The sequence below is a fragment of the Oncorhynchus gorbuscha genome, linkage group LG12 (assembly GCF_021184085.1).
Source record: "Oncorhynchus gorbuscha isolate QuinsamMale2020 ecotype Even-year linkage group LG12, OgorEven_v1.0, whole genome shotgun sequence".
Taxonomy (NCBI): domain Eukaryota; kingdom Metazoa; phylum Chordata; class Actinopteri; order Salmoniformes; family Salmonidae; genus Oncorhynchus; species Oncorhynchus gorbuscha.
Genome location: NC_060184.1, coordinates 9,911,316 through 9,936,110, shown reverse-complemented (window position 1 = coordinate 9,936,110; position 24,795 = coordinate 9,911,316). Strand labels below are relative to the sequence as shown.

At 42.3% G+C, this 24,795-nt stretch overlaps 1 protein-coding gene across 1 annotated transcript in view; it reads left to right on the top strand.

Moving 5' to 3' along the window:
• The window catches only part of ryr3 (ryanodine receptor 3), a 248,048-nt gene that overhangs the window by 177,070 nt on the left and 46,183 nt on the right, over positions 1 to 24,795 (top strand). The window contains 16 exon segments of the mRNA XM_046293110.1: positions 1,896 to 1,985; positions 2,691 to 2,825; positions 2,941 to 3,012; positions 6,741 to 6,816; positions 7,936 to 8,059; positions 12,947 to 13,062; positions 13,202 to 13,269; positions 13,367 to 13,488; positions 13,810 to 13,868; positions 14,373 to 14,433; positions 16,300 to 16,538; positions 16,881 to 16,962; positions 18,232 to 18,362; positions 19,351 to 19,469; positions 23,841 to 24,039; positions 24,584 to 24,678. Of these exon segments, the coding sequence (XP_046149066.1) occupies positions 1,896 to 1,985; positions 2,691 to 2,825; positions 2,941 to 3,012; positions 6,741 to 6,816; positions 7,936 to 8,059; positions 12,947 to 13,062; positions 13,202 to 13,269; positions 13,367 to 13,488; positions 13,810 to 13,868; positions 14,373 to 14,433; positions 16,300 to 16,538; positions 16,881 to 16,962; positions 18,232 to 18,362; positions 19,351 to 19,469; positions 23,841 to 24,039; positions 24,584 to 24,678 (1,788 nt within the window).

The following is a 24,795-nucleotide window of genomic DNA, read 5'->3' as shown; positions in this document are numbered from 1 at the left end:
CCTCCTTTCCCCACTAGAAAAAGGTAGGGAGTAAAAGTTTGCGGGAGTATGTTTAGACATGATGACACTTTGACCTCTCCCCTCTCAGCGGCCCATGCAACTTAGTCTTGACATAGAACAGATAACTGCAACCTCACCACAGTATTATACAAAAATACCATTCTGATGAGAAGTAACTTACACACATTTGATGAATATAAAACATCTTACATATGTTACCAACAAATTCTGAATCTTCCACGACATATATCGACATAACCTGAAAGGCCGCTCAGCAAGGAAGAAGCCACTGCTCCAAAACCGCCATAAAAAAGCCAGACTACGGTTTGCATCTGCACATGGGGACAAAGATCGTACTTTTTGGAGAAATGTCCTCTTGTCTGATGAAATAAAAATAGAACTGTTTGGCCATAATGACCATCATTATGTTTGGAGGAAAAAGGGGGAGCCTTGCAAGCCGAAGAACACCATCCCAACTGTGTAGCACGGGGGTAGCAGCATCATGTTGTGGGGGTGCTTTGCTGCAGGAGGGACTGGTGCACTTCACAAAATAGATGGCATCATGAGGACGGACAATTATGTGGATATATTGAAGCAACATCTCAAGACATCAGTCAGGAAGTTAAAGCTTGGTCGCAAATGGGTCTTCCAAATGGACAATGACCCCAAGCATACTTCCAAAGTTGTGGCAAAATGCTTAAGGACAACAAAGTCAAGGTATTGGAGTGGCCATCACAAAGCCCTGATCTCAATCCCATAAAAAATTTGTGAGCAGAACTGAAAAAGTTTGTGCGAGCAAGGAGGCCTACAAACCTGACTCAGTTACACCAGCTCTGTCAGGAGGAATGGGCCAAAATTCACCCAATTTATTGTGGGAAGCTTGTGGAAGGCTACCCAAAACATTTGACCCAAGTTAAACAATTTGAAGGAAATGCTACCAAATACTAATTGAGTGTATTGTCACAGGCCGGCTCATAGGCTGTGGCAAAAATGAGGGGACACAAACAACAAGTATTGGCCAATCAAAAAGGTTCTTTATTGTAAACCAAATCTATTAACTTTAAACAAAGAAAAAGGAATGAGGTGTGAAAGTATCATAATGTAAGGTGTATGTAAAGTGCAGGGATGTGTGAATCTGTGTGTGTGAATGACTGAGTGAAAACTATGCAAAACGACAAAGGAACAAACAAAACGGGATCATACCTGGAGGAGCAGAGAGAGAGAGAGAGAGAGAGACGAGTGATTAGTGAAGCCGTTTAAATAACCTGAGCCCAGGTGACTCCAATCACTAACGACCCTCCTCTGCCTGCAGGAGGAACCGCCCCTGCACTGCAGAGGAGGGGCTGTGACAGTATGTAAACTTTTGACCCACTGGGAATGTGACTAAAGAAATCAAATCTGATATAAATAATTCTCTACTATTATTCTGACATTTCACATCTTAAAATAAAGTGGTGATCCTAACTGACCTAAAACAGGGAATTTTTACTAGGATTAAATGTCAGGGATTGTGAAAACTGAGTTTAAATGTATTTGGCTAAGGTGTATGTAAACTTCAGACTCAAACTGTACATCGCCGATTTCCTGGCCTAACATGGCCTAACTCCTGGCCTAACATGGCCAAACTCCTGGCCAAAATCCTGGCCTAAGTGCTGGCCTAACATGGCCTTAGTCCTGGCCTAACTCCTGGCCTAACATGGCCTAAATCCTGGCCTAAATCCTGGCCTAAATCCTGGCCTAAATCCTGGCCTAAATCCTGGCCTAATTCCTGGCCTAAGTCCTGGCCTAAGTCCTGGCCTAAATCCTGGCCTAACATGGCCTCATTCCTAGCCTAACTCCTGGCCTAACTCCTAGCCTAACTCCTGGATTAACAAGGCCTAATTCTTGATTTCCAGGTGACAGCGGGTTGGAAAATGGGAGAGAGTGTGGATGACAAAGCTAAAACTCACCCACTGCTGAAGCCGTATAAATCACTCAGTGAGAAGGTACTGTTGATACTATAACACTAACCTGTCACGCAGTGTGAAGGTACTGTTGATACTATAACACTAACCTGTCACGCAGTGTGAAGGTACTGTTGATACTATAACACTAACCTGTCACGCAGTGTGAAGGTACTGTTGATACTATAACACTAACCTGTCACTCAGTGTGAAGGTACTGTTGATACTATAACACTAACCTGTCACTCAGTGTGAAGGTACTGTTGATACTATAACACTAACCTGTCACGCAGTGTGAAGGTACTGTTGATACTATAACACTAACCTGTCACGCAGTGTGAAGGTACTGTTGATACTATAACACTAACCTGTCACCAGTGTGAAGGTACTGATACTATGATACAGTGTGAAGGTACTGTTGATACTATAACACTAACCTGTCACGCAGTGTGAAGGTACTGTTGATACTATAACACTAACCTGTCACGCAGTGTGAAGGTACTGTTGATACTATAACACTAACCTGTCACGCAGTGTGAAGGTACTGTTGATACTATAACATTAACCTGTCACGCAGTGTGAAGGTACTGTTGATACTATAACACTAACCTCAGAATCCAGAACCACATTTATTTGCACTAGATAGCTAGCTAACGATCTGTCACGTGAGATGAGTGTATTAATTGTGACAGAAATCATTAAAAGGGTCATTTCCACAGTGTGTGTGCCTGTGTCCTCCCTGTGTAGGAGAGGGAAACATACCGCTGGCCAGTGAAGGAGTCTTTAAAGAGCATGCTGGCAATGGGTTGGAACATGGAGAGGACCAAAGAGGGAGAGGCCATGTTCATGGAGAAACAAAGCAAGATCTCCGAGTCCCCTCAGGTAGTGTGTGTGTGTGTTTTTTTTTTTTTAATGGCTAACGTCACCCCATGTCGATCCATCAGATCACCCATTTCTGTAGTTATTGATTCACTGTATTATGTTTTAATGTTGACAGGACAACGATAATGAATTCATCCTGGAACCACCACTGGACCTGATCAATATTACTCTATCCAGAGAGTTGCAGGTTGTTGCCATGGAACAATTGCTCTGTTGTTTACGTTAATGTCATTGAACAATGTCCCCCAGAACGTTTTACCCTCTTATCAAATTCTGATACTATATAATGTAATATGACGTCATAAGGGTCCTGGTGGTTAGAGCAGGTAGCCTAGTGGTTAGAGACAGGTAGCCTAGTGGTTAGAGACAGGTAGCCTAGTGGTTAGAGCAGGTAGCCTAGTGGTTAGAGACAGGTAGCCTAGTGGTTAGAGACAGGTAGCCTAGTGGTTAGAGCAGGTAGCCTAGTGGTTAGAGCAGGTAGCCTAGTGGTTAGAGACAGGTAGCCTAGTGGTTAGAGACAGGTAGCCTAGTGGTTAGAGCAGGTAGCCTAGTGGTTAGAGACAGGTAGCCTAGTGGTTAGAGACAGGTAGCCTAGTGGTTAGAGCAGGTAGCCTAGTGGTTAGAGACAGGTAGCCTAGTGGTTATAGCAGGTAGCCTAGTGGTTAGAGACAGGTAGCCTAGTGGTTTAGAGGCAGGTAGCCTAGTGGTTAGAGCAGGTAGCCTAGTGGTTAGAGACAGGTAGCCTAGTAGTTATAGCAGGTAGCCTAGTGGTTAGAGGCAGGTAGCCTAGTGGTTAGAGCAGGTAGCCTAGTGGTTAGAGACAGGTAGCCTAGTGGTTATAGCAGGTAGCCTAGTGGTTAGAGACAGGTAGCCTAGTGGTTTAGAGGCAGGTAGCCTAGTGGTTAGAGCAGGTAGCCTAGTGGTTAGAGACAGGTAGCCTAGTGGTTAGAGCAGGTAGCCTAGTGGTTAGAGACAGGTAGCCTAGTGGTTAGAGACAGGTAGCCTAGTGGTTAGAGCAGGTAGCCTAGTGGTTAGAGCAGGTAGCCTAGTGGTTAGAGACAGGTAGCCTTGTGGTTTAGAGGCAGGTAGCCTAGTGGTTAGAGCAGGTAGCCTAGTGGTTAGAGACAGGTAGCCTAGTGGTTAGAGACAGGTAGCCTAGTGGTTAGAGCAGATAGCCTAGTGGTTAGAGACAGGTAGCCTAGTGGTTAGAGCAGGTAGCCTAGTGGTTAGAGCAGGTAGCCTAGTGGTTAGAGACAGGTAGCCTAGTGGTTAGAGCAGGTAGCCTAGTGGTTAGAGACAGGTAGCCTAGTGGTTAGAGCAGGTAGCCTAGTGGTTAGAGACAGGTAGCCTAGTGGTTAGAGCAGGTAGCCTAGTGGTTAGAGCAGGTAGCCTAGTGGTTAGAGACAGGTAGCCTAGTGGTTATAGCAGGTAGCCTAGTGGTTAGAGACAGGTAGCCTAGTGGTTAGAACAGGTAGCCTAGTGGTTAGAGACAGGTAGCCTAGTACTTAGAGCAGGTAGCCTAGTGGTTAGAGCAGGTAGCCTGGTGGTTAGAGCAGGTAGCCTAGTGGTTAGAGACAGGTAGCCTAGTGGTTAGAGCAGGTAGCCTAGTGGTTAGAGCAGGTAGCCTAGTGGTTAGAGTCAGGTAGCCTAGTGGTTAGAGCAGGTAGCCTAGTGGTTAGAGCAGGTAGCCTAGTGGTTAGAGACAGGTAGCCTAGTGGTTATAGCAGGTAGCCTAGTGGTTAGAGACAGGTAGCCTAGTGGTTTAGAGGCAGGTAGCCTAGTGGTTAGAGCAGGTAGCCTAGTGGTTAGAGACAGGTAGCCTAGTAGTTATAGCAGGTAGCCTAGTGGTTAGAGGCAGGTAGCCTAGTGGTTAGAGCAGGTAGCCTAGTGGTTAGAGACAGGTAGCCTAGTGGTTATAGCAGGTAGCCTAGTGGTTAGAGACAGGTAGCCTAGTGGTTTAGAGGCAGGTAGCCTAGTGGTTAGAGCAGGTAGCCTAGTGGTTAGAGACAGGTAGCCTAGTGGTTAGAGCAGGTAGCCTAGTGGTTAGAGACAGGTAGCCTAGTGGTTAGAGACAGGTAGCCTAGTGGTTAGAGCAGGTAGCCTAGTGGTTAGAGCAGGTAGCCTAGTGGTTAGAGACAGGTAGCCTAGTGGTTTAGAGGCAGGTAGCCTAGTGGTTAGAGCAGGTAGCCTAGTGGTTAGAGCAGGTAGCCTAGTGGTTAGAGACAGGTAGCCTAGTGGTTAGAGCAGGTAGCCTAGTGGTTAGAGACAGGTAGCCTAGTGGTTAGAGCAGGTAGCCTAGTGGTTAGAGACAGGTAGCCTAGTAGTTATAGCAGGTAGCCTAGTGGTTAGAGGCAGGTAGCCTAGTGGTTAGAGCAGGTAGCCTAGTGGTTAGAGACAGGTAGCCTAGTGGTTATAGCAGGTAGCCTAGTGGTTAGAGACAGGTAGCCTAGTGGTTTAGAGGCAGGTAGCCTAGTGGTTAGAGCAGGTAGCCTAGTGGTTAGAGACAGGTAGCCTAGTGGTTAGAGCAGGTAGCCTAGTGGTTAGAGACAGGTAGCCTAGTGGTTAGAGACAGGTAGCCTAGTGGTTAGAGCAGGTAGCCTAGTGGTTAGAGCAGGTAGCCTAGTGGTTAGAGACAGGTAGCCTAGTGGTTTAGAGGCAGGTAGCCTAGTGGTTAGAGCAGGTAGCCTAGTGGTTAGAGACAGGTAGCCTAGTGGTTAGAGACAGGTAGCCTAGTGGTTAGAGCAGATAGCCTAGTGGTTAGAGACAGGTAGCCTAGTGGTTAGAGCAGGTAGCCTAGTGGTTAGAGACAGGTAGCCTAGTGGTTAGAGACAGGTAGCCTAGTGGTTAGAGCAGGTAGCCTAGTGGTTAGAGACAGGTAGCCTAGTGGTTAGAGACAGGTAGCCTAGTGGTTAGAGCAGGTAGCCTAGTGGTTAGAGACAGGTAGCCTAGTGGTTAGAGCAGGTAGCCTAGTGGTTAGAGCAGGTAGCCTAGTGGTTAGAGACAGGTAGCCTAGTGGTTATAGCAGGCCTATAGCAGGTAGCCTAGTGTTTAGAGACAGGTAGCCTAGTGGTTAGAACAGGTAGCCTAGTGGTTAGAGACAGGTAGCCTAGTGGTTAGAGCAGGTAGCCTAGTGGTTAGAGCAGGTAGCCTGGTGGTTAGAGCAGGTAGCCTAGTGGTTAGAGACAGGTAGCCTAGTGGTTAGAGCAGGTAGCCTAGTGGTTAGAGCAGGTAGCCTAGTGGTTAGAGACAGGTAGCCTAGTGGTTAGAGCAGGTAGCCTAGTGGTTAGAGCAGGTAGCCTAGTGGTTAGAGACAAGTAGCCTAGTGGTTAGAGCAGGTAGCCTAGTGGTTAGAGACAGGTAGCCTAGTGGTTAGAGCAGGTAGCCTAGTGGTTAGAGCAGGTAGCCTAGTGGTTAGAGCAGGTAGCCTAGTGGTTAGAGACAGGTAGCCTAGTGGTTAGAACAGGTAGCCTAGTGGTTAGAGTGTTGGGACTAGTAACCGAAAGGTTGCAAGATCAAATCCCCGAACTGACAAGGTACAAATCTGCCATTCTGCCCCTGAACAAGGCAGTTAACCCACTGTTCCTCGGCCGTCATTGAAAAAAATAATTTGTTATTAACTGACTTGCCTAGTTAAATAAAAGGTAAAAAATATCTGATGTCATGTTACTAAGCAGGTACAGTGTTCTGTGGGGCATGGTTGTTTCTCTGTACTGTGCATCAGACATGGGCTCACATGCTATTGGAATTTGTTGTGCTTTGTTTAAGATTACAATAGGACAAATAGAACAGTCCCAAAAGTACAAACCCCACCCAAGATTTCAAATAGTATTGTAACCCGGGTCTGTCGTACACCGTGACACATTCAAGTAAGTGATTGTTCTCCATGTCCATGTGTGTGTGTGTTCCCCATTGTAGGGGATGGTGGAGGTTGTAGCCGAGAACTACCACAACATCTGGGCCAAGAAGAAGAAGACTGAGCTGAACAGTAAAGGTATGTAGTCCAGTCACAAGACCCAGGCATCTCTTGTAATCACCCAATGAGATACATGGTGTGTTTGTAAATTCTGAGCATTTGGCTCTCTCTTGGAGTGTTCAGATCGCACACTGGATGCTCTGTTCTAGGAGTATGGATGATCCGAGTGTTCTGACCACACAAAGGCACTCAAGCAACCAACCTTACTGGCTAAAATGTGCTCCGTTGCTCGCTACTTCCAGACACAAATGAGAGAACACCTCACACTGACCATTTTACTCACCCTAGCAGAGCTGGTTAGGCTGTTTTCCAGAGTGTTAGTGATTAACTGTGCTGCTGGTAACAATTGAATGACGTTTTTTTTTCCTCCTGACCTTTACTGACACCAGTCTTATTCAATGGGTATTGTCTTATTCAATGGGTATTGTCTTATTCAATGGGTAAAAATCAAATCAAATCAAATCACATTTTATTTGTCACATACACATGGTTAGCAGATGTTAATGCGAGTGTAGCGAAATGCTTGTGCTTCTAGTTCCGACAATGCAGTGATAACCAACAAGTAATCTAACTAACAATTCCAAAACTACTGTCTTATACACAGTGTAAGGGGATAAGGAACATGTACATAAGGATATATGAATGAGTGATGGTACAGAGCAGCATACAGTAGATGGTATCGAGTACAGTATATACATATGAGATGAGTGTGTAGACAAAGTAAACAAAGTGGCATAGTTAAAGTGGCTAGTGATACATGTGTTACATAAGGATGCAGTCGATGATGTAGAGTACAGTATATACATATGCATATGAGATGAATAATGTAGGGTAAGTAACATTATATAAGGTAGCATTGTTTAAAGTGGCTAGTGATATATTTGTCTTATTCAATGGGTATTGTCTTATTCAATGGGTATTGTCTTATTCAATGGGTATTGCGCGTAAATTCGTAAATTCCTCAGTTATTCTGCTCTCTTGTACAGATAAGAAATCGCAGTAGATGCCCAAAGTGACTTTACAAACGCACCCTCAGCAACCACCCAGGAATATAGCATGCTAAGTGTACATTTAAGCTTGTGTAAGACTTGACTGTACGTTTGTGAACGTGTCGCCACTGTTTGATGTGTGTCTCAGGAGGAGGGAGCCACCCGTTGCTGGTGCCTTATGACACCCTGACAGCCAAGGAGAAGTACAGAGACAGGGAGAAGGCCCAGGATCTCTTTAAGTTCCTGCAGATCAATGGATATATCATCACCAGGTCAGAGACTCCCCCTAACTACCTCACCTGTTTACTGCACCTGTCTGTTACCACCGAGGATTGCAAGCAATCAGTTAATCAATCAATCTGCCAATCACAGTTTCTTACATCCTGTCAAAGTCACGTTCAGTGGGCAACTGAATGTCTTGAAATGGAAGAGATACCACCTGATCTTTTATCCTGACGACTCACACGGAGTTCTTCAGCTGCTCTGTCGTTAGCTACATACTTCAGTCTGAGACGGCCATCCTTGAAGTGGTTTGTGGTGACGAGGGTCACGAGGAGTGTTGGTACAAAACAAATCTCGTCAGAGATGGGATCGTCTCTCACAAATCAGAGTATCAAAAAAACACTAATCAGCAGACTAAAACACTATTCAGCAGACTAAAACACTCATCAGCAGACTAAAACACTATTCAGCAGCTAAAACACTAATCAGCAGACTAAAACACTATTCAGCAGACTAAAACACTAATCAGCAGACTAAAACACTATTCAGCAGACTAAAACACTAAAACACTAATCAGCAGACTAAAACACTATTCAGCAGACTAAAACACTATTCAGCAGACTAAAACACTATTCAGCAGACTAAAACAGACTAAAACACTAATCAGCAGACTAAAACACTAAAACACTAATCAGCAGACTAAAACACTAAAACACTAATCAGCAGACTAAAACACTCATCAGCAGACTAAAACACTATTCAGCAGACTAAAACACTATTCAGCAGACTAAAACACTAAAACACTATTCAGCAGACTAAAACACTAAAACACTATTCAGCAGACTAAAACACTAAAACACTAATCAGCAGACTAAAACACTATTCAGCAGACTAAAACACTATTCAGCAGACTAAAACACTATTCAGCAGACTAAAACACTAAAACACTATTCAGCAGACTAAAACACTAAAACACTAATCAGCAGACTAAAACACTAATCAGCAGACTAAAACACTATTTAGCAGACTAAAACACTATTTAGCAGACTAAAACACTTCAGCAGACTAAAAAAACACTCACTCAGCAGACTAAAACACTATTCAGCAGACTAAAACACTATTCAGCAGACTAAAACAAAACACTAAAACACTATTCAGCAGACTAAAACACTAATCAGAAGACTAAAACACTAAAACACTATTCAGCAGACTAAAACACTAATCAGCAGACTAAAACACTAAAACACTATTCAGCAGACTAAAACACTAATCAGCAGACTAAAACACTAAAACACTATTCAGCAGACTAAAAGACTAAAACACTATTCAGCAGACTAAAACACTCATCAGCAGACTAAAACACTAAAACACTTCAGCAGACTAAAACACTCATCAGCAGACTAAAACACTCATCAGCAGACTAAAACACTAATCAGCAGACTAAAACACTCATCAGCAGACTAAAACACTCATCAGCAGACTAAAACACTAATCAGCAGACTAAAACACTAAAACAATCAGCAGACTAAAACACTATTCAGCAGACTAAAACACTAATCAGCAGACTAAAACACTAATCAGCAGACTAAAACACTAATCAGCAGACTAAAACACTAATCAGCAGACTAAAACACTAAAACACTAATCAGCAGACTAAAACACTAAAACACTATTCAGCAGACTAAAACACTCATCAGCAGACTAAAACACTAATCAGCAGACTAAAACACTATTCAGCAGACTAAAACACTAATCAGCAGACTAAAACACTATTCAGCAGACTAAAACACTAATCAGCAGACTAAAACACTATTCAGCAGACTAAAACACTAATCAGCAGACTAAAAAAACACTAATCAGCAGACTAAAACACTCATCAGCAGACTAAAAAAACACTAAAACAATCAGCAGACTAAAACACTATTCAGCAGACTAAAAAACACTATTCAGCAGACTAAAACACTAAAACACTTCAGCAGACTACTAAAACACTAAAACATTCAGCAGACTAAAACACTATTCAGCAGACTAAAACACTACTCATCAGCAGACTAAAACACTCATCAGCAGACTAAAACACTATTCAGCAGACTAAAACACTCATCAGCAGACTAAAACACTCATCAGCAGACTAAAACACTAATCAGCAGTGTTGTGTCTTTGGCATCATTAAATTGAAGACTGTTATTCTATCAAATCAATTCTCTATAATTATTATTACGTGATTAAACTAATCAATTAACTAGGAATTCGGGGCACCGAGGAAAATCTTCAGATTACAAAGTTATAATTTTCCTAATATAACTTTTCAGATATTTCAATATCTGATCAATTAGTCTTCTAATTAATGAATCATTCTTTACCTCACGTTAGTCTCATTCTAAATGTCATAAGTTGTTGGTTATCTGCACGAACCCAGTCTTCACTATGAATCATCAATACATCAATTGTCTTAATCATTTATTTACTAACTCACTAAATAATCACAGAATGCATAACAAACAAACAGTAGAAATGGTTACAAGGAAATGATAGGGGATGTGACGGCTTGGCAGACAAAGGGGAGTGGGTGTGGACTGAGAATGAATGATAGGGGATGTGACGGCTTGGCAGACAAAGGGGAGTGGGTGTGGACTGAGAAATGATAGGGGATGTGACGGCTTGGCAGACAAAGGGGAGTGGGTGTGGACTGAGAAATGATAGGGGATGTGACGGCTTGGCAGACAAAGGGGAGTGGGTGTGGACTGAGAAGGGTGCGAAAGACAAAAGTCACTACACAGTTGATAATTATAATAATTGAAATGCTAATCCTTTGCACATGAACGCTCACTCTTTCGGGAATAATTGCAATCAATATATATATTTACGCTCAGTGTGTCGTCGGGATCTCTGTTGGAATCGTCCGTCTTTCTGTAGGAAGGTTCAATGTCTCTCTCTGCTCCCATGAAGTCTTAGATAGAATGGATAATTCAGAGTACCATTCAGAAATGTTCTTATAGATTAGATGTTTCGGCGATTGTCGGTCTTCACATTTCAGGTCGACATAACTTCTAGCTGCAGACTAGTAATTAGTATCTACGATTTTCTCTTATTCTGTCGTTATCGATAGTCTCAGAGTTTCAACAACCATTACAACCTTAGCTTATACTGAGGTTTTTATGGTCTCTACTCAAACCTTTGCCCTCTCGGTAATCGAGGTATGCATGATCTGAAGTGGGCTTCTCCAGGTGGGGGTTATATTCGGGACAGCAGCAAAGGGCTGTCCCATGACGCCAGATCAATGTCTGTGCTCATGGGGCGGGCCTATGACTTAGTTAAACTTTAAAGGGAATTGGATTCTCTTTCATTAAACAGTTTAACATCACATTACATAATTTCACAAATAGTTTCATCTTTACTCATTCATTTTATACAATAATTAGATGCAAATCTCATAACGGAGACTCTTGTATAAACAGAGTTATGGTAGTGTGGTTGTATTGTCTCTCATGAGGTTACAAACTTTAAACAAAATGGACCGGTCGTAGCTGGATTCTCCACCGACCGTTTACACATTCTCCAAAACATGGATATTGTTCAGTTCTCAAGCTCTGTGAGGTAGAAGAAGTTCCTTTGTTCTACTGTGAACCCTCTCTCTATACCACATTGCCGGGGTGGAAGAGAGTCTCCTCATGGAATTTACGACCTGAGATAACAGACCTGGGTGTAGGAGGGAGAGAGAGGTGGTAAGAGAGTGGGGGTGGGTACTCGCCATATCCAAAGATGGCCATATCATAACAGCAGACTAAATCAGTATTCAGCAGACTAAAACACTAAAACACTAATCAGCAGACTAAAACACTAATCAGCAGACTAAAACACTAAAACACTAATCAGCAGACTAAAACACTAATCAGCAGACTAAAACACTCACCAGCAGACTAAAACACTAATCAGCAGACTAAAACACTAACCAGCAGACTAAAACACTCATCAGCAGACTAAAACACTAATCAGCAGACTAAAACACTAATCAGCAGACTAAAACACTAAAACACTAATCAGCAGACTAAAACACTAAAACACTAATCAGCAGACTAAAAGACTAATCAGCAGACTAAAACACTCACCAGCAGACTAAAACACTATTCAGCAGACTAAAACACTCATCAGCAGACTAAAACACTAATCAGCAGACTAAAACACTAATCAACAGACTAAAACACTCATCAGCAGACTAAAACACTAAAACACTAATCAGCAGACTAAAACACTAATCAACAGACTAAAACACTCATCAGCAGACTAAAACACTCATCAGCAGACTAAAACACTCATCAGCAGACTAAAACACTAATCAGCAGACTAAAACACTCATCAGCAGACTAAAACACTAATCAGCAGACTAAAACACTAATCAGCAGACTAAAACACTAATCAGCAGACTAAAACACTAAAACACTAATCAGCAGACTAAAACACTAAAACACTAATCAGCAGACTAAAACACTAAAACACTAATCAGCAGACTAAAACACTAATCAACAGACTAAAACACTCATCAGCAGACTAAAACACTAAAACACTAATCAGCAGACTAAAACACTCATCAGCAGACTAAAACACTCATCAGCAGACTAAAAGACTAATCAGCAGACTAAAACACTAATCAGCAGACTAAAACACTAATCAGCAGACTAAAACACTAATCAGCAGACTAAAACACTAAAACACTCATCAGCAGACTAAAACACTAAAACACTAATCAGCAGACTAAAACACTAAAAGACTAATCAGCAGACTAAAACACTCATCAGCAGACTAAAACACTAATCAGCAGACTAAAACACTAATCAGCTAAAACAGGCTTTCATGACAGTTATATATTAACTGCTGCAAACAAATGTCCCCTTTGGGGGATCAATAAAGTACTATTGTTTGTTATTTATGTTCTGCAGAGACCTGAAAGACATGGAGCAGGACTCGTCGTCCATGGAGAAGAGGTTTGCCTACACTTTCCTCAAGAGGATTCTGAAGTATGTGGACTCAGCTCAGGAGTTCATTGCTCACCTGGGTGAGTCCACTCGGACATTGAATTAATTAATGTGCTTTAAAATATGAAATTGACAATTCACGTGAATGTCATTTAGTCAAGGTTAGTGTCTAGTTTAAATTTGATACATATTTGAACATGTTTGTTTTTTTCTTCCCAGAGGCCATGGCCACCAGTGGAAAGACAGACAAATCACCCCACGATCAGGAAATCAAATTCTTTGCTAAGGTATGGACGTAAAGTCTTTCAACAATAGACAATAAATTAAATGTAGACACTGTGGAATAAGTTCTCTAAACTCTTCTCCTCCCACCCTGCCCTATAGGTGCTGCTACCTCTCATCGACATGTACTTTAAGAACCACAGCCTGTACTTCCTGTCCTCGCCCAGTAGGAACCTGAGCAGCAGTGGCTATGCCTCTAACAAAGAGAAGGAGATGATCACTAGGTAAGGTACCTGTAAGTGGGACTGGACACACTGGTGAATGATAATGTTGCCAGTCTGAAATCAACACAGAATCCCGAGCTACAGTCTTCTAATGAGAGTTTGTCTAGTCGGAGACCGTTCGATAGACCTGTGAGAATCAGATAGGTGTAAGCAGTATGGAGGAAAGTTCACCTAGCCTCATGTCTAGGGAAGGTAGTTACGGGTTGATTTCAGACTGGGCACTACAATAAACATGAACAACTTGTGAGCTATTTTCTTGTTTTCCTGCTTGGTTCTTCTCTCCTTTCTTTCTCTGGATGTTTCATTCCCTTTGCTCTCCTTTATTTTCCAGCCTGTTTGTAAGATGGCAGCTCTTGTCAGACACAGGATTTCCCTCTTTGGTAAGGACCATCTCGGTCATTGTCTTTACCTGTCTGTCAAGGTCTTTAACAGTGTGCCGGGTCTTTACCTGTCTGTCAAGGTCTTTACCAGTGTGCCGGGCCTTTACCAGTGTCCCGGGCCTTTACCAGTGTGCCGGGCCTTTACCAGTGTGCCGGGCCTTTACCATTGTGCCGGGCCTTTACCATTGTGCCGGGCCTTTACCAGTGTCCCGGGCCTTTACCAGTGTGCCGGGCCTTTACCAGTGTCCCGGGCCTTTACCAGTGTGCCGGGCCTTTACCAGTGTGCCGGGCCTTTACCAGTGTCCCGGGCCTTTACCATTGTGCCGGGCCTTTACCAGTGTCCCGGGCCTTTACCAGTGTGCCGGGCCTTTACCAGTGTCCCGGGCCTTTACCAGTGTCCCGGGCCTTTACCATTGTGCCGGGTCCTTACACTTTATACTCGGTCAGCGCTGCTTGTACTCTTTGCTCAGTGATTTCCATATCAATGACAATGTGTTCTCTTAGGGAGCGACTCGGCTGTTATGGTTAGCTGTCTACACATCCTGGCTCATTCCCTGGACACAAGGTAAGAGTCTTTTATAGAGTCTGTAGAAAACAAACCTCTGTCTTCCAATGCAGCTGTTTTTTAAAATCTCAATATCAATTCATTTCTGGGTAAAAATGAAGCACTTTACTGTGATTGTTTTCAATTAAAAAAATGTTCAAAAAGAAACAAAAATAGCTTCTTAGCGAAGAGCAATTTATCAAGCAAGAATTTAGCTAGGACTGTCTAGGAGTTGTCTGAGTGGGGAGGGGAACACCTTCCCACTGTATTTTCTTATTTTCTTATTGGACAGTGATGAAGTCAGGCTCAGAGATGGTGAAGGCGTCGTTCTTACACCTCTCCTTCTGTCCTCTTCCTCCCCTCTCAGGACAGTGATGAAGTCAGGCTCAGAGATGGTGAAGGCGTCGTTCTTACACCTCTCCTTCTGTCCTCTTCCTCCCCTCTCAGGACAGTGATGAAGTCAGGCTCAGAGATGGTGAAGGCGTCGTTCTTACACCTCTCCTTCTGTCCTCTTCCTCCCCTCTCAGGACAGTGATGAAGTCAGGCTCAGAGATGGTGAAGGCGTCGTTCTTACACCTCTCCTTCTGTCCTCTTCCTCCCCTCTCAGGACAGTGATGAAGTCAGGCTCAGAGATGGTGAAGGCGTCGTTCTTACACCTCTCCTTCTGTCCTCTTCCTCCCCTCTCAGGACAGTGATGAAGTCAGGCTCAGAGATGGTGAAGGCGTCGTTCTTACACCTCTCCTTCTGTCCTCTTCCTCCCCTCTCAGGACAGTGATGAAGTCAGGCTCAGAGATGGTGAAGGCGTCGTTCTTACACCTCTCCTTCTGTCCTCTTCCTCCCCTCTCAGGACAGTGATGAAGTCAGGCTCAGAGATGGTGAAGGCGTCGTTCTTACACCTCTCCTTCTGTCCTCTTCCTCCCCTCTCAGGACAGTGATGAAGTCAGGCTCAGAGATGGTGAAGGCGTCGTTCTTACACCTCTCCTTCTGTCCTCTTCCTCCCCTCTCAGGACAGTGATGAAGTCAGGCTCAGAGATGGTGAAGGCGTCGTTCTTACACCTCTCCTTCTGTCCTCTTCCTCCCCTCTCAGGACAGTGATGAAGTCAGGCTCAGAGATGGTGAAGGCGTCGTTCTTACACCTCTCCTTCTGTCCTCTTCCTCCCCTCTCAGGACAGTGATGAAGTCAGGCTCAGAGATGGTGAAGGCGTCGTTCTTACACCTCTCCTTCTGTCCTCTTCCTCCCCTCTCAGGACAGTGATGAAGTCAGGCTCAGAGATGGTGAAGGCGTCGTTCTTACACCTCTCCTTCTGTCCTCTTCCTCCCCTCTCAGGACAGTGATGAAGTCAGGCTCAGAGATGGTGAAGGCGTCGTTCTTACACCTCTCCTTCTGTCCTCTTCCTCCCCTCTCAGGACAGTGATGAAGTCAGGCTCAGAGATGGTGAAGGCGTCGTTCTTACACCTCTCCTTCTGTCCTCTTCCTCCCCTCTCAGGACAGGGATGAAGTCTGGCTCAGAGATGGTGAAGGCGTCGTTCTTACACCTCTCCTTCTGTCCTCTTCCTCCCCTCTCAGGACAGTGATGAAGTCAGGCTCAGAGATGGTGAAGGCGTCGTTCTTACACCTCTCCTTCTGTCCTCTTCCTCCCCTCTCAGGACAGTGATGAAGTCTGGCTCAGAGATGGTGAAGGCGTCGTTCTTACACCTCTCCTTCTGTCCTCTTCCTCCCCTCTCAGGACAGTGATGAAGTCAGGCTCAGAGATGGTGAAGGCGTCGTTCTTACACCTCTCCTTCTGTCCTCTTCCTCCCCTCTCAGGACAGTGATGAAGTCAGGCTCAGAGATGGTGAAGGCGTCGTTCTTACACCTCTCCTTCTGTCCTCTTCCTCCCCTCTCAGGACAGTGATGAAGTCAGGCTCAGAGATGGTGAAGGCTGGGGTCAGGACGTTATTTGAGAACGCAGCGGAGGACCTAGAGAAGACCCTGGAGATGCTGAAGCTGGGGAAGTTCAGCCAGTCCAGGAGCCAGATGAAGGGCTTGACCCAGAACATCACCTACGCCACCACCGCTCTGCTGCCCATCCTCACAGCTCTGTTCGAACACGTCACCATGCATAACTTTGGAGTCTACCTGCTGGGTGAATTGATGTTATTTGAATTCATTTACTCTGGTAGCACCATGTGCTTGTCCACTTAGTGCAATGGTTTTCAAACCTCTTCTCTGGGAGCCCCAGCTGTTCCCTGTATTTAAACTGATCCAGAGCAAGCACAACTGATTCAACTTGTCAACTAATTATCGAGCCCTTGATTCATTTATTCAGGTCGAGCCCTTGATTAATTTACCCTGCCCTTATGCATCACAGGATCACTCAGTGGCAGTCAGATTGAGCAGGAAGCCCACCGTGACCTCTGAAAAAGAGAGTGTTAAATTGACTGAAGCTTGGCCTGGAAATCTGACCTGTGTGTGTTGTGTTTTCCAGTGGATGATGTCCAGCTGTCGTGCTATCGCATCGTGACCTGTCTCTACTCACTGGGCACGGGGAAACACATCTTCATAGAGAGGTATGAGGCCCTCATCACATCAGCTACTGCAGGCGAGAGGATGACGGTGATCAAATCTCTCTGCATTATTGGAGGAGAAAAACCTCCGTCCAACGCAGACTGGAAAAATCACAATGTCTGTAATCTTTTATGTATTCTATGTTACGTTTGAGTGCTGTAAGTGAGAGAAGAAAAACAAGACTGAAAGCTGAGTCGTGTTGGTTCTATTTTTAGCAATAAATAAATTGTCCTCTGTGTTGCTGATTCTCCTCTGTCCTTCAGAGGGCTGTGACACAGCAATGTACACGTCTACTTTAAATGTGGATGGACAGTGTGTGTGTGTGTGTGTCTGTGTGTGTGTGTGTGTGTGTGTGTGTGTGTGTGTGTGTGTGTGTGTGTGTGTGTGTGTGTGTGTGTGTGTGTGTGTGTGTGTGTGTGTGTGTGTGTGTGTGTGTGTGTGTGTGTGTGTGTGTGTGTGTGTGTGTGTGTGTGTGTGTGTGTGTGTGTGTTAATTTCTCTGTGTGTGTTAATTTCTCTGTGTGTTAATTTCTCTGTGTGTGTTAATGTCTCGGTGTGTGTGTTAATGTCTCGGTGTGTGTGTTAATGTCTGTGTGTGTGTGTTAATGTCTGTGTGTGTGTGTGTTAATGTCTGTGTGTGTGTGTGTCTGTGTGTATTCCCTCCAGGCACCTACCAGCCCTAGGGGAGTGTCTGGCCACCCTGGTAGGAGCCATGCCTCTAGGGTTAGGGTTAGGGTTAGTGTTAATGTCTCTGTATGTTCCCTCCAGGCACGTACCAGCCCTAGGGGAGTGTCTGGCCACCCTGGTAGGAGCCATGCCTGTAGGGTTAGGGTTAGGGTTAGTGTTAATGTCTCTGTATGTTCCCTCCAGGCACCTACCAGCCCTAGGGGAGTGTCTGGCCACCCTGGTAGGAGCCATGCCTGTAGGGTTAGGGTTAGGGTTAGTGTTAATGTCTCTGTATGTTCCCTCCAGGCACCTACCAGCCCTAGGGGAGTGTCTGGCCACCCTGGTAGGAGCCATGCCTGTAGGGTTAGGGTTAGTGTTAATGTCTCTGTATGTTCCCTCCAGGCACCTACCAGCCCTAGGGGAGTGTGTGGCCACCCTGGTAGGAGCCATGCCTGTAGGGTTAGGGTTAGGGTTAGTGTTAATGTCTCTGTATGTTCCCTCCAGGCACCTACCAGCCCTAGGGGAGTGTCTGGCCACCCTGGTAGGAGCCATGCCTATAGGGTTAGGGTTAGGGTTAGTGTTAATGTCTCTGTATGTTCCCTCCAGGCACCTACCAGCCCTAGGGGAGTGTCTGGCCACCCTGGTAGGAGCCATGCCTGTAGCTTTCCTGGAGCCTGATCTCAACGCTCACAACCCCCTGTCTGTCTTCAACACCAAGACACCGCGAGAGAGGGCCAGTAAGTCACTACTCTGCAGTCGCAATACTGAATCATAACACTACCAATTCATCAGGACCAATCTATGCTTGATAACAACCCAGATCCCCTTCCTTTGATAACAACCCAGATCCTCTTCCATTGATAACAACCCAGATCCTCTTACATTTATAACAACCCAGATCCTCTTCCATTGATAACAACCTAGATCCTCTTCCATTGATAACAACCCAGATCCTCTTCCATTGATAACAACCCAGATCCCCTTCCATTGATAACAACCCAGATCCTCTTCCATTGATAACAACCCAGATCCTCTTCCATTGATAACAACCCAGATCCTCTTCCATTGATAACAACCCAGATCCTCTTCCATTGATAACAACCCAGATCCCCTTCCATTGATAACAACCCAGATCCCCTTCCATTGATAACAACCCAGATCCTCTTCCATTGATAACAACCCAGATCCCCTTCCATTGATAACAACCCAGATCCGGTTGCTTTGACCTCCACTACATCCTTAATTCTACTGTAAGGGCCGTTGTCTTGGACACAGGGCCGTTGTCCTGGACATAGGGCCGTTGTCCTGGACATAGGGCCGTTGTCCTGGACACAGGGCCGTTGTCCTGGACACAGGGCCGTTGTCTTGGACACAGGGCCGTTGTCTTGGACACAGGGCCGTTGTCCTGGACACAGGGCCGTTGTCCTGGACACAGTTAAGCCTAGTCCAGGATCATGCATTTTAGTCCAGGACCAGGTTTAATCAATGTCTGGGAAACCAGTCCTATGTACTGTATATTAACGGTGTATGATGGTGAGCCAGGCTGTGATTGGCCATATTTGGGAGTCCCATATGACGGCACACAATTGGCCCAGCGTCGTCCGGTTTTGGCCGGTGTAGGCCGTCATTGTAAATAAAAATGTATTCTTAACTGACTTGTCTAGTTAAATAAAGATTTGAAAAAATATTTTAAAAAGGACTAACTCTGTGCCGTTCTCTGTGCAGTCTTGAGTATGCCTGACTCTGTGGAGGAGATGTGTTCAGAGATGCCTCGTCTGGATCGCCTGCTGAAGGACTTCAACGACATCTCAGAGTCCGGAGCTCGCTACACAGAGATGCCACAGGTCAGTAGGGCTTGGACTGCAATTGACATGCTGTTATCTCTATATCTGTTATCTCTATATCTGTTATCTCTATATCTGTTATCACTATATCTGTTATCACTATATCTGTTATCTCTATATCTGTTATCACTATATCTGTTATCACTATATCTCTATATCTGTTATCTCTATATCTGTTATCACTATATCTGTTATCACTATATCTCTATATCTGTTATCTCTCTATCTGTTATCTCTATATCTGTTATCACTCTATCTGTTATCACTATATCTGTTATCACTATATCTGTTATCTCTATCTGTTATCACTATATCTGTTATCACTATATATGGTATCACTATATCTGTTATCACTATATATGGTATCACTATATCTGTTATCTCTATATCTGTTATCACTATATCTGTTATCTCTATATCTGTTATCTCTATATATGTTATCTCTATATCTGTTATCACTATATCTGTCATCTCCATATCTGTTATCACTACATCTGTCATCTCTGTTATCACTATATCTGTTATCTCTATATCTGTTATCTCTCTATCTGTTATCACGATATCTGTTATATCTATATCTGTTATCACTATATCTGTTATCTCTATATCTGTTATCTCTATATCTGTTATCACTATATCTGTTATCTCTATATCTGTTATCTCTATATATGTTATCTCTGTTATCACTATATCTGTTATCTCTATATCTGTTATCTCTATATCTGTTATCACTATATCTGTTATCACTATATCTGTTATCACTATATCTGTTATCTCTATATCTGTTATCACTATATATGGTATCACTATATCTGTTATCACTATATATGGTATCACTATATCTGTTATCTCTATATCTGTTATCACTATATCTGTTATCTCTATATCTGTTATCTCTATATATGTTATCTCTATATCTGTTATCACTATATCTGTCATCTCCATATCTGTTATCACTACATCTGTCATCTCTGTTATCACTATATCTGTTATCTCTATATCTGTTATCTCTCTATCTGTTATCACGATATCTGTTATATCTATATCTGTTATCACTATATCTGTTATCTCTATATATGTTATCTCTATATCTGTTATCACTATATCTGTTATCTCTATATCTGTTATCTCTATATATGTTATCTCTGTTATCACTATATCTGTTATCTCTATATCTGTTATCTCTATATCTGTTATCACTATATCTGTTATCACTATATCTGTTATCACTATATATGTTATCTCTATATCTGTTATCACTGTATCTGTTATCTCTATATCTCTATATCTGTTATCACTATACATGTTATCTCTATGTCTGTTATCACTATATCTGTTATCACTATACCTGTTATCTCTATGTCTGTTATCACTATATCTGTTATCTCTATATCTGTTATCACTATATATGTTATCTCTATATCTGTTATCACTGTATCTGTTATCTCTATATCTCTATATCTGTTATCACTATACATGTTATCTCTATGTCTGTTATCACTATATCTGTTATCTCTATATATGTTATTATCTCTATATCTGTTATCACTATATCTGTTAGCTCTATATCTGTTATCACTATATCTGTTATCTCTATATCTGTTATCACTATATCTGTTATCTCTATATCTGTATATCACTATATCTGTTATCTCTATATATGTTATCACTATATCTGTTATCTCTATATCTGTTATCACTATATCTCTATATCTGTTATCACTATATCTGTTATCTCTATATCTGTTATTACTATATCTCTATATCTGTTATCTCTATATCTGTTATCTCTATATCTGTTATCTCTATATCTGTTATCTCTATATCTGTTATCACTATATCTCTATATCTGTTATCTCTATATCTGTTATCTCTATATCTGTTATCTCTATATATGTTATCTCTATATATGTTATCTCTGTTATCACTATATCTGTTATCTCTATATCTGTTATCTCTATATCTGTTATCTCTATATCTGTTATCACTATATATGTTATCTCTATATCTGTATATCTGTTATCTCTATATCTGTTATCTCTATATCTGTTATCTCTATATATGTTATCTCTATATATGTTATCTCTGTTATCACTATATCTGTTATCTCTATGTCTGTTATCACTATATCTGTTATCACTATATCTGTTATCACTATATATGTTATCTCTATATCTGTTATCACTGTATCTGTTATCTCTATATCTCTATATCTGTTATCACTATACCTGTTATCTCTATGTCTGTTATCACTATACCTGTTATCTCCATATCAGTTATCACTATACATGTTATCTCTATGTCTGTTATCACTATATCTGTTATCACTATATATGTTATCACTATACCTGTTATCTCTATGTCTGTTATCACTATATCTGTTAGCTCTATATCTGTTATCACTATATCTGTTATCTCTATATCTGTTATCACTATATCTGTTATCTCTATATCTGTTATCACTATATCTGTTATCTCTATATATGTTATCACTATATCTGTTATCTCTATATCTGTTATCTATATCTGTTATCTCTATATCTGTTATCTCTATATCTGTTATCTCTATCTGTTATCACTATATCTGTTATCACAATATATGTTATCACTATACCTGTTATCACTATATCTGTTATCACTATATCTGTTAGCTCTATATCTGTTATCACTATATCTGTTATCTCTATACCTGTTATCACTATATCTGTTATATCTATATTTGTTATCTCTATATCTGTTATCTCTATATCTGTTATCTCCATATCTGTTATCTCTATATCTGTTATCACTATATCTCTATATCTGTTATCACTATATCTCTATATCTGTTATCACTATATCTGTTATCTCTATATCTGTTATCACTATATCTGTTATCTCTATATCTGTTATCACTATATCTGTTATCTCTATATATGTTATCACTATATCTGTTATCTCTATATCTGTTATCTCTATATCTGTTATCTCTATATCTGTTATCACTATATCTGTTATCACTATATCTGGTATCTCTATATCTGTTATCTCTATATCTGTTATCACTATATCTGTTATCTCTATATCTGTTATCACTATATCTCTATATCTGTTACCTCTATATCTGTTATCTCTATATCTGTTATCACTATATCTCTATATCTGTTATCACTATATCTGTTATCTCTATATCTGTTATCACTATATCTCTATATCTGTTACCTCTATATCTGTTATCACTATATCTGTTATCTCTATATCTGTTATCACTATATCTCTATATCTGTTATCTCTATATCTGTTATCTCTATATCTGTTATCACTATATCTCTATATCTGTTATCACTATATCTGTTATCTCTATATCTGTTATCTCTATATCTGTTATCGCTATATCTGTTATCACTATATCTGTTATCTCTATATCTGTTATCACTATATCTGTTATCTCTATATCTGTTATCGCTATATCTGTTATCTCTCTATCTGTTATCGCTGTATGTTTTACCATGAAGCTGGATGTTCCTCCTGCGTGACCAGTGGTACTGTTTCATGCAGATCTCAGCTTTAAGGAGAGGAAATAATTAGGATAGAGCAGTGGTCCCAAACTGAGGGATCGCAAGGGGCAGAGCCCCCCCCAACATCATTATTTTTCCATTTCCCATTTTTTTAAGGAACTCAGTCCAGCTTTAAACTTACTCTTGAAAGTTGTAATAGTGGAATGTACAAGGTGCAATTTCTAAATGAGGTAGTTCATCATCACGTCTTGTCATGTCAGTCATTACAGACCTCAGACAGCTATTTATAATTTGTCAGTAATGTCCAGATCAACTAGCCCATGTCAGCTAACAGTTTTTTTTAGCTGGGTCTTTTAGCCCATACATTTTGTAGTAATGTTCAAGTCACTGAAATATCACATGAAAACACATTAGACAGAATTGCCAGAAAAGAAGCTTTAAAACGGCAACATTTTCTCTCCCCCATGACAACATTTTTAGAATTGCAGGTAATAAGCTTTAAACCTGCAAAATGTTCTCTTTGCCATCAAGAGAGGGTTTGTGTCAGTTTGTGTCATGAACACTGCTTGTCCCTATATAAATATTAGCTGTGCGAGAGAAGGAAGGGGGGGTGCAGGATGTTCCCCAATGCTGGAAGGGGGGGCTTGAGTGAAAATGTTTGGGAAGCCCTCGGCTAGAGCCTTGATCAACTGAAACATCTCGACTAACAGAACCTCTGGCGTGACGACATTCATTTTTATAATACTGTGATTATCGTGGTATAACTAAATATCACAATGATGGTGATATAGCTCAATACCCTGATAATCGTAATATTGCTTAATATTGTGACTATTACTTAATATGGTGTCGTCCCATCGCCCATTCCCTCCAGGTGATTGAGGTGATCCTGCCCATGTTGTGTAACTACCTGTCCTACTGGTGGGAGAGAGGAACAGAGAACTCTGCTCCACACACCGCCTGCTGCACCACCGTGTGCTCCAACCACCTCAGCATCATCCTGGGGAACATCCTGAAGATCCTCAACAACAACCTGGGCATCGACGACGCTCCCTGGATGAAGAGGATCGCAGGTGGGATACTGGGTTATTATTACCTCGGGGCTGACGTTTTAACAGAGGAGGTTTTGGTGAACCAGGAATACCTAGGATAGGACAAGTAATCCTTCTCACCCCCCCCCCCCTTTAAGATTTAGATGCACTATTGTAAAGTGACTGTTTCACTGGATGTCATAAGGTGAATGCACCAATTTGTAAGTCGCTCTGGATAAGAGCGTCTGCTAAATGACTTAAATGTAATGTAAATGTAAACCACACTCGTGTGTTGAGGAACTTTGCCTTAGACATGAAGACTTGTGTTAGCTCCCTGAGTCAATAGGCTCTAGGCTTTAGCTCAGCGGGCTAATACAGTCTCATGGCACACAGGATACCCACGTTTGAACCTAGCAGGAGTGTGAACCTAGTTGGCCAAGTTTGGTGGGCAATAGGATGAGTGGTAAATACTCAGTGCTGTGTAGCATTGCCAGCCACAACTCATTTTATGAACGGATAATTACACTAGTGTAACAACTCCTCAGTGAGACGAAAATACGATTTGGTTTCTCCTGTATCGTTGCAGTCTACTCTCAGCCAATCATCTGCAAGGCTGCTGCGGACCTACTGAGGAGTCACTTCCTGCCCACTCTAGAGAAACTCAGGAAGAAGACAGTGAAGGTGAGATGAGAGGAATTTAAACATATTCTTTGAACTGCTGTCCAGTTGTTCATTTGACATTTTCAATGGATCATTCACAAGGATGAAGCACACAACTGACTTGAATCCCAGATCTGT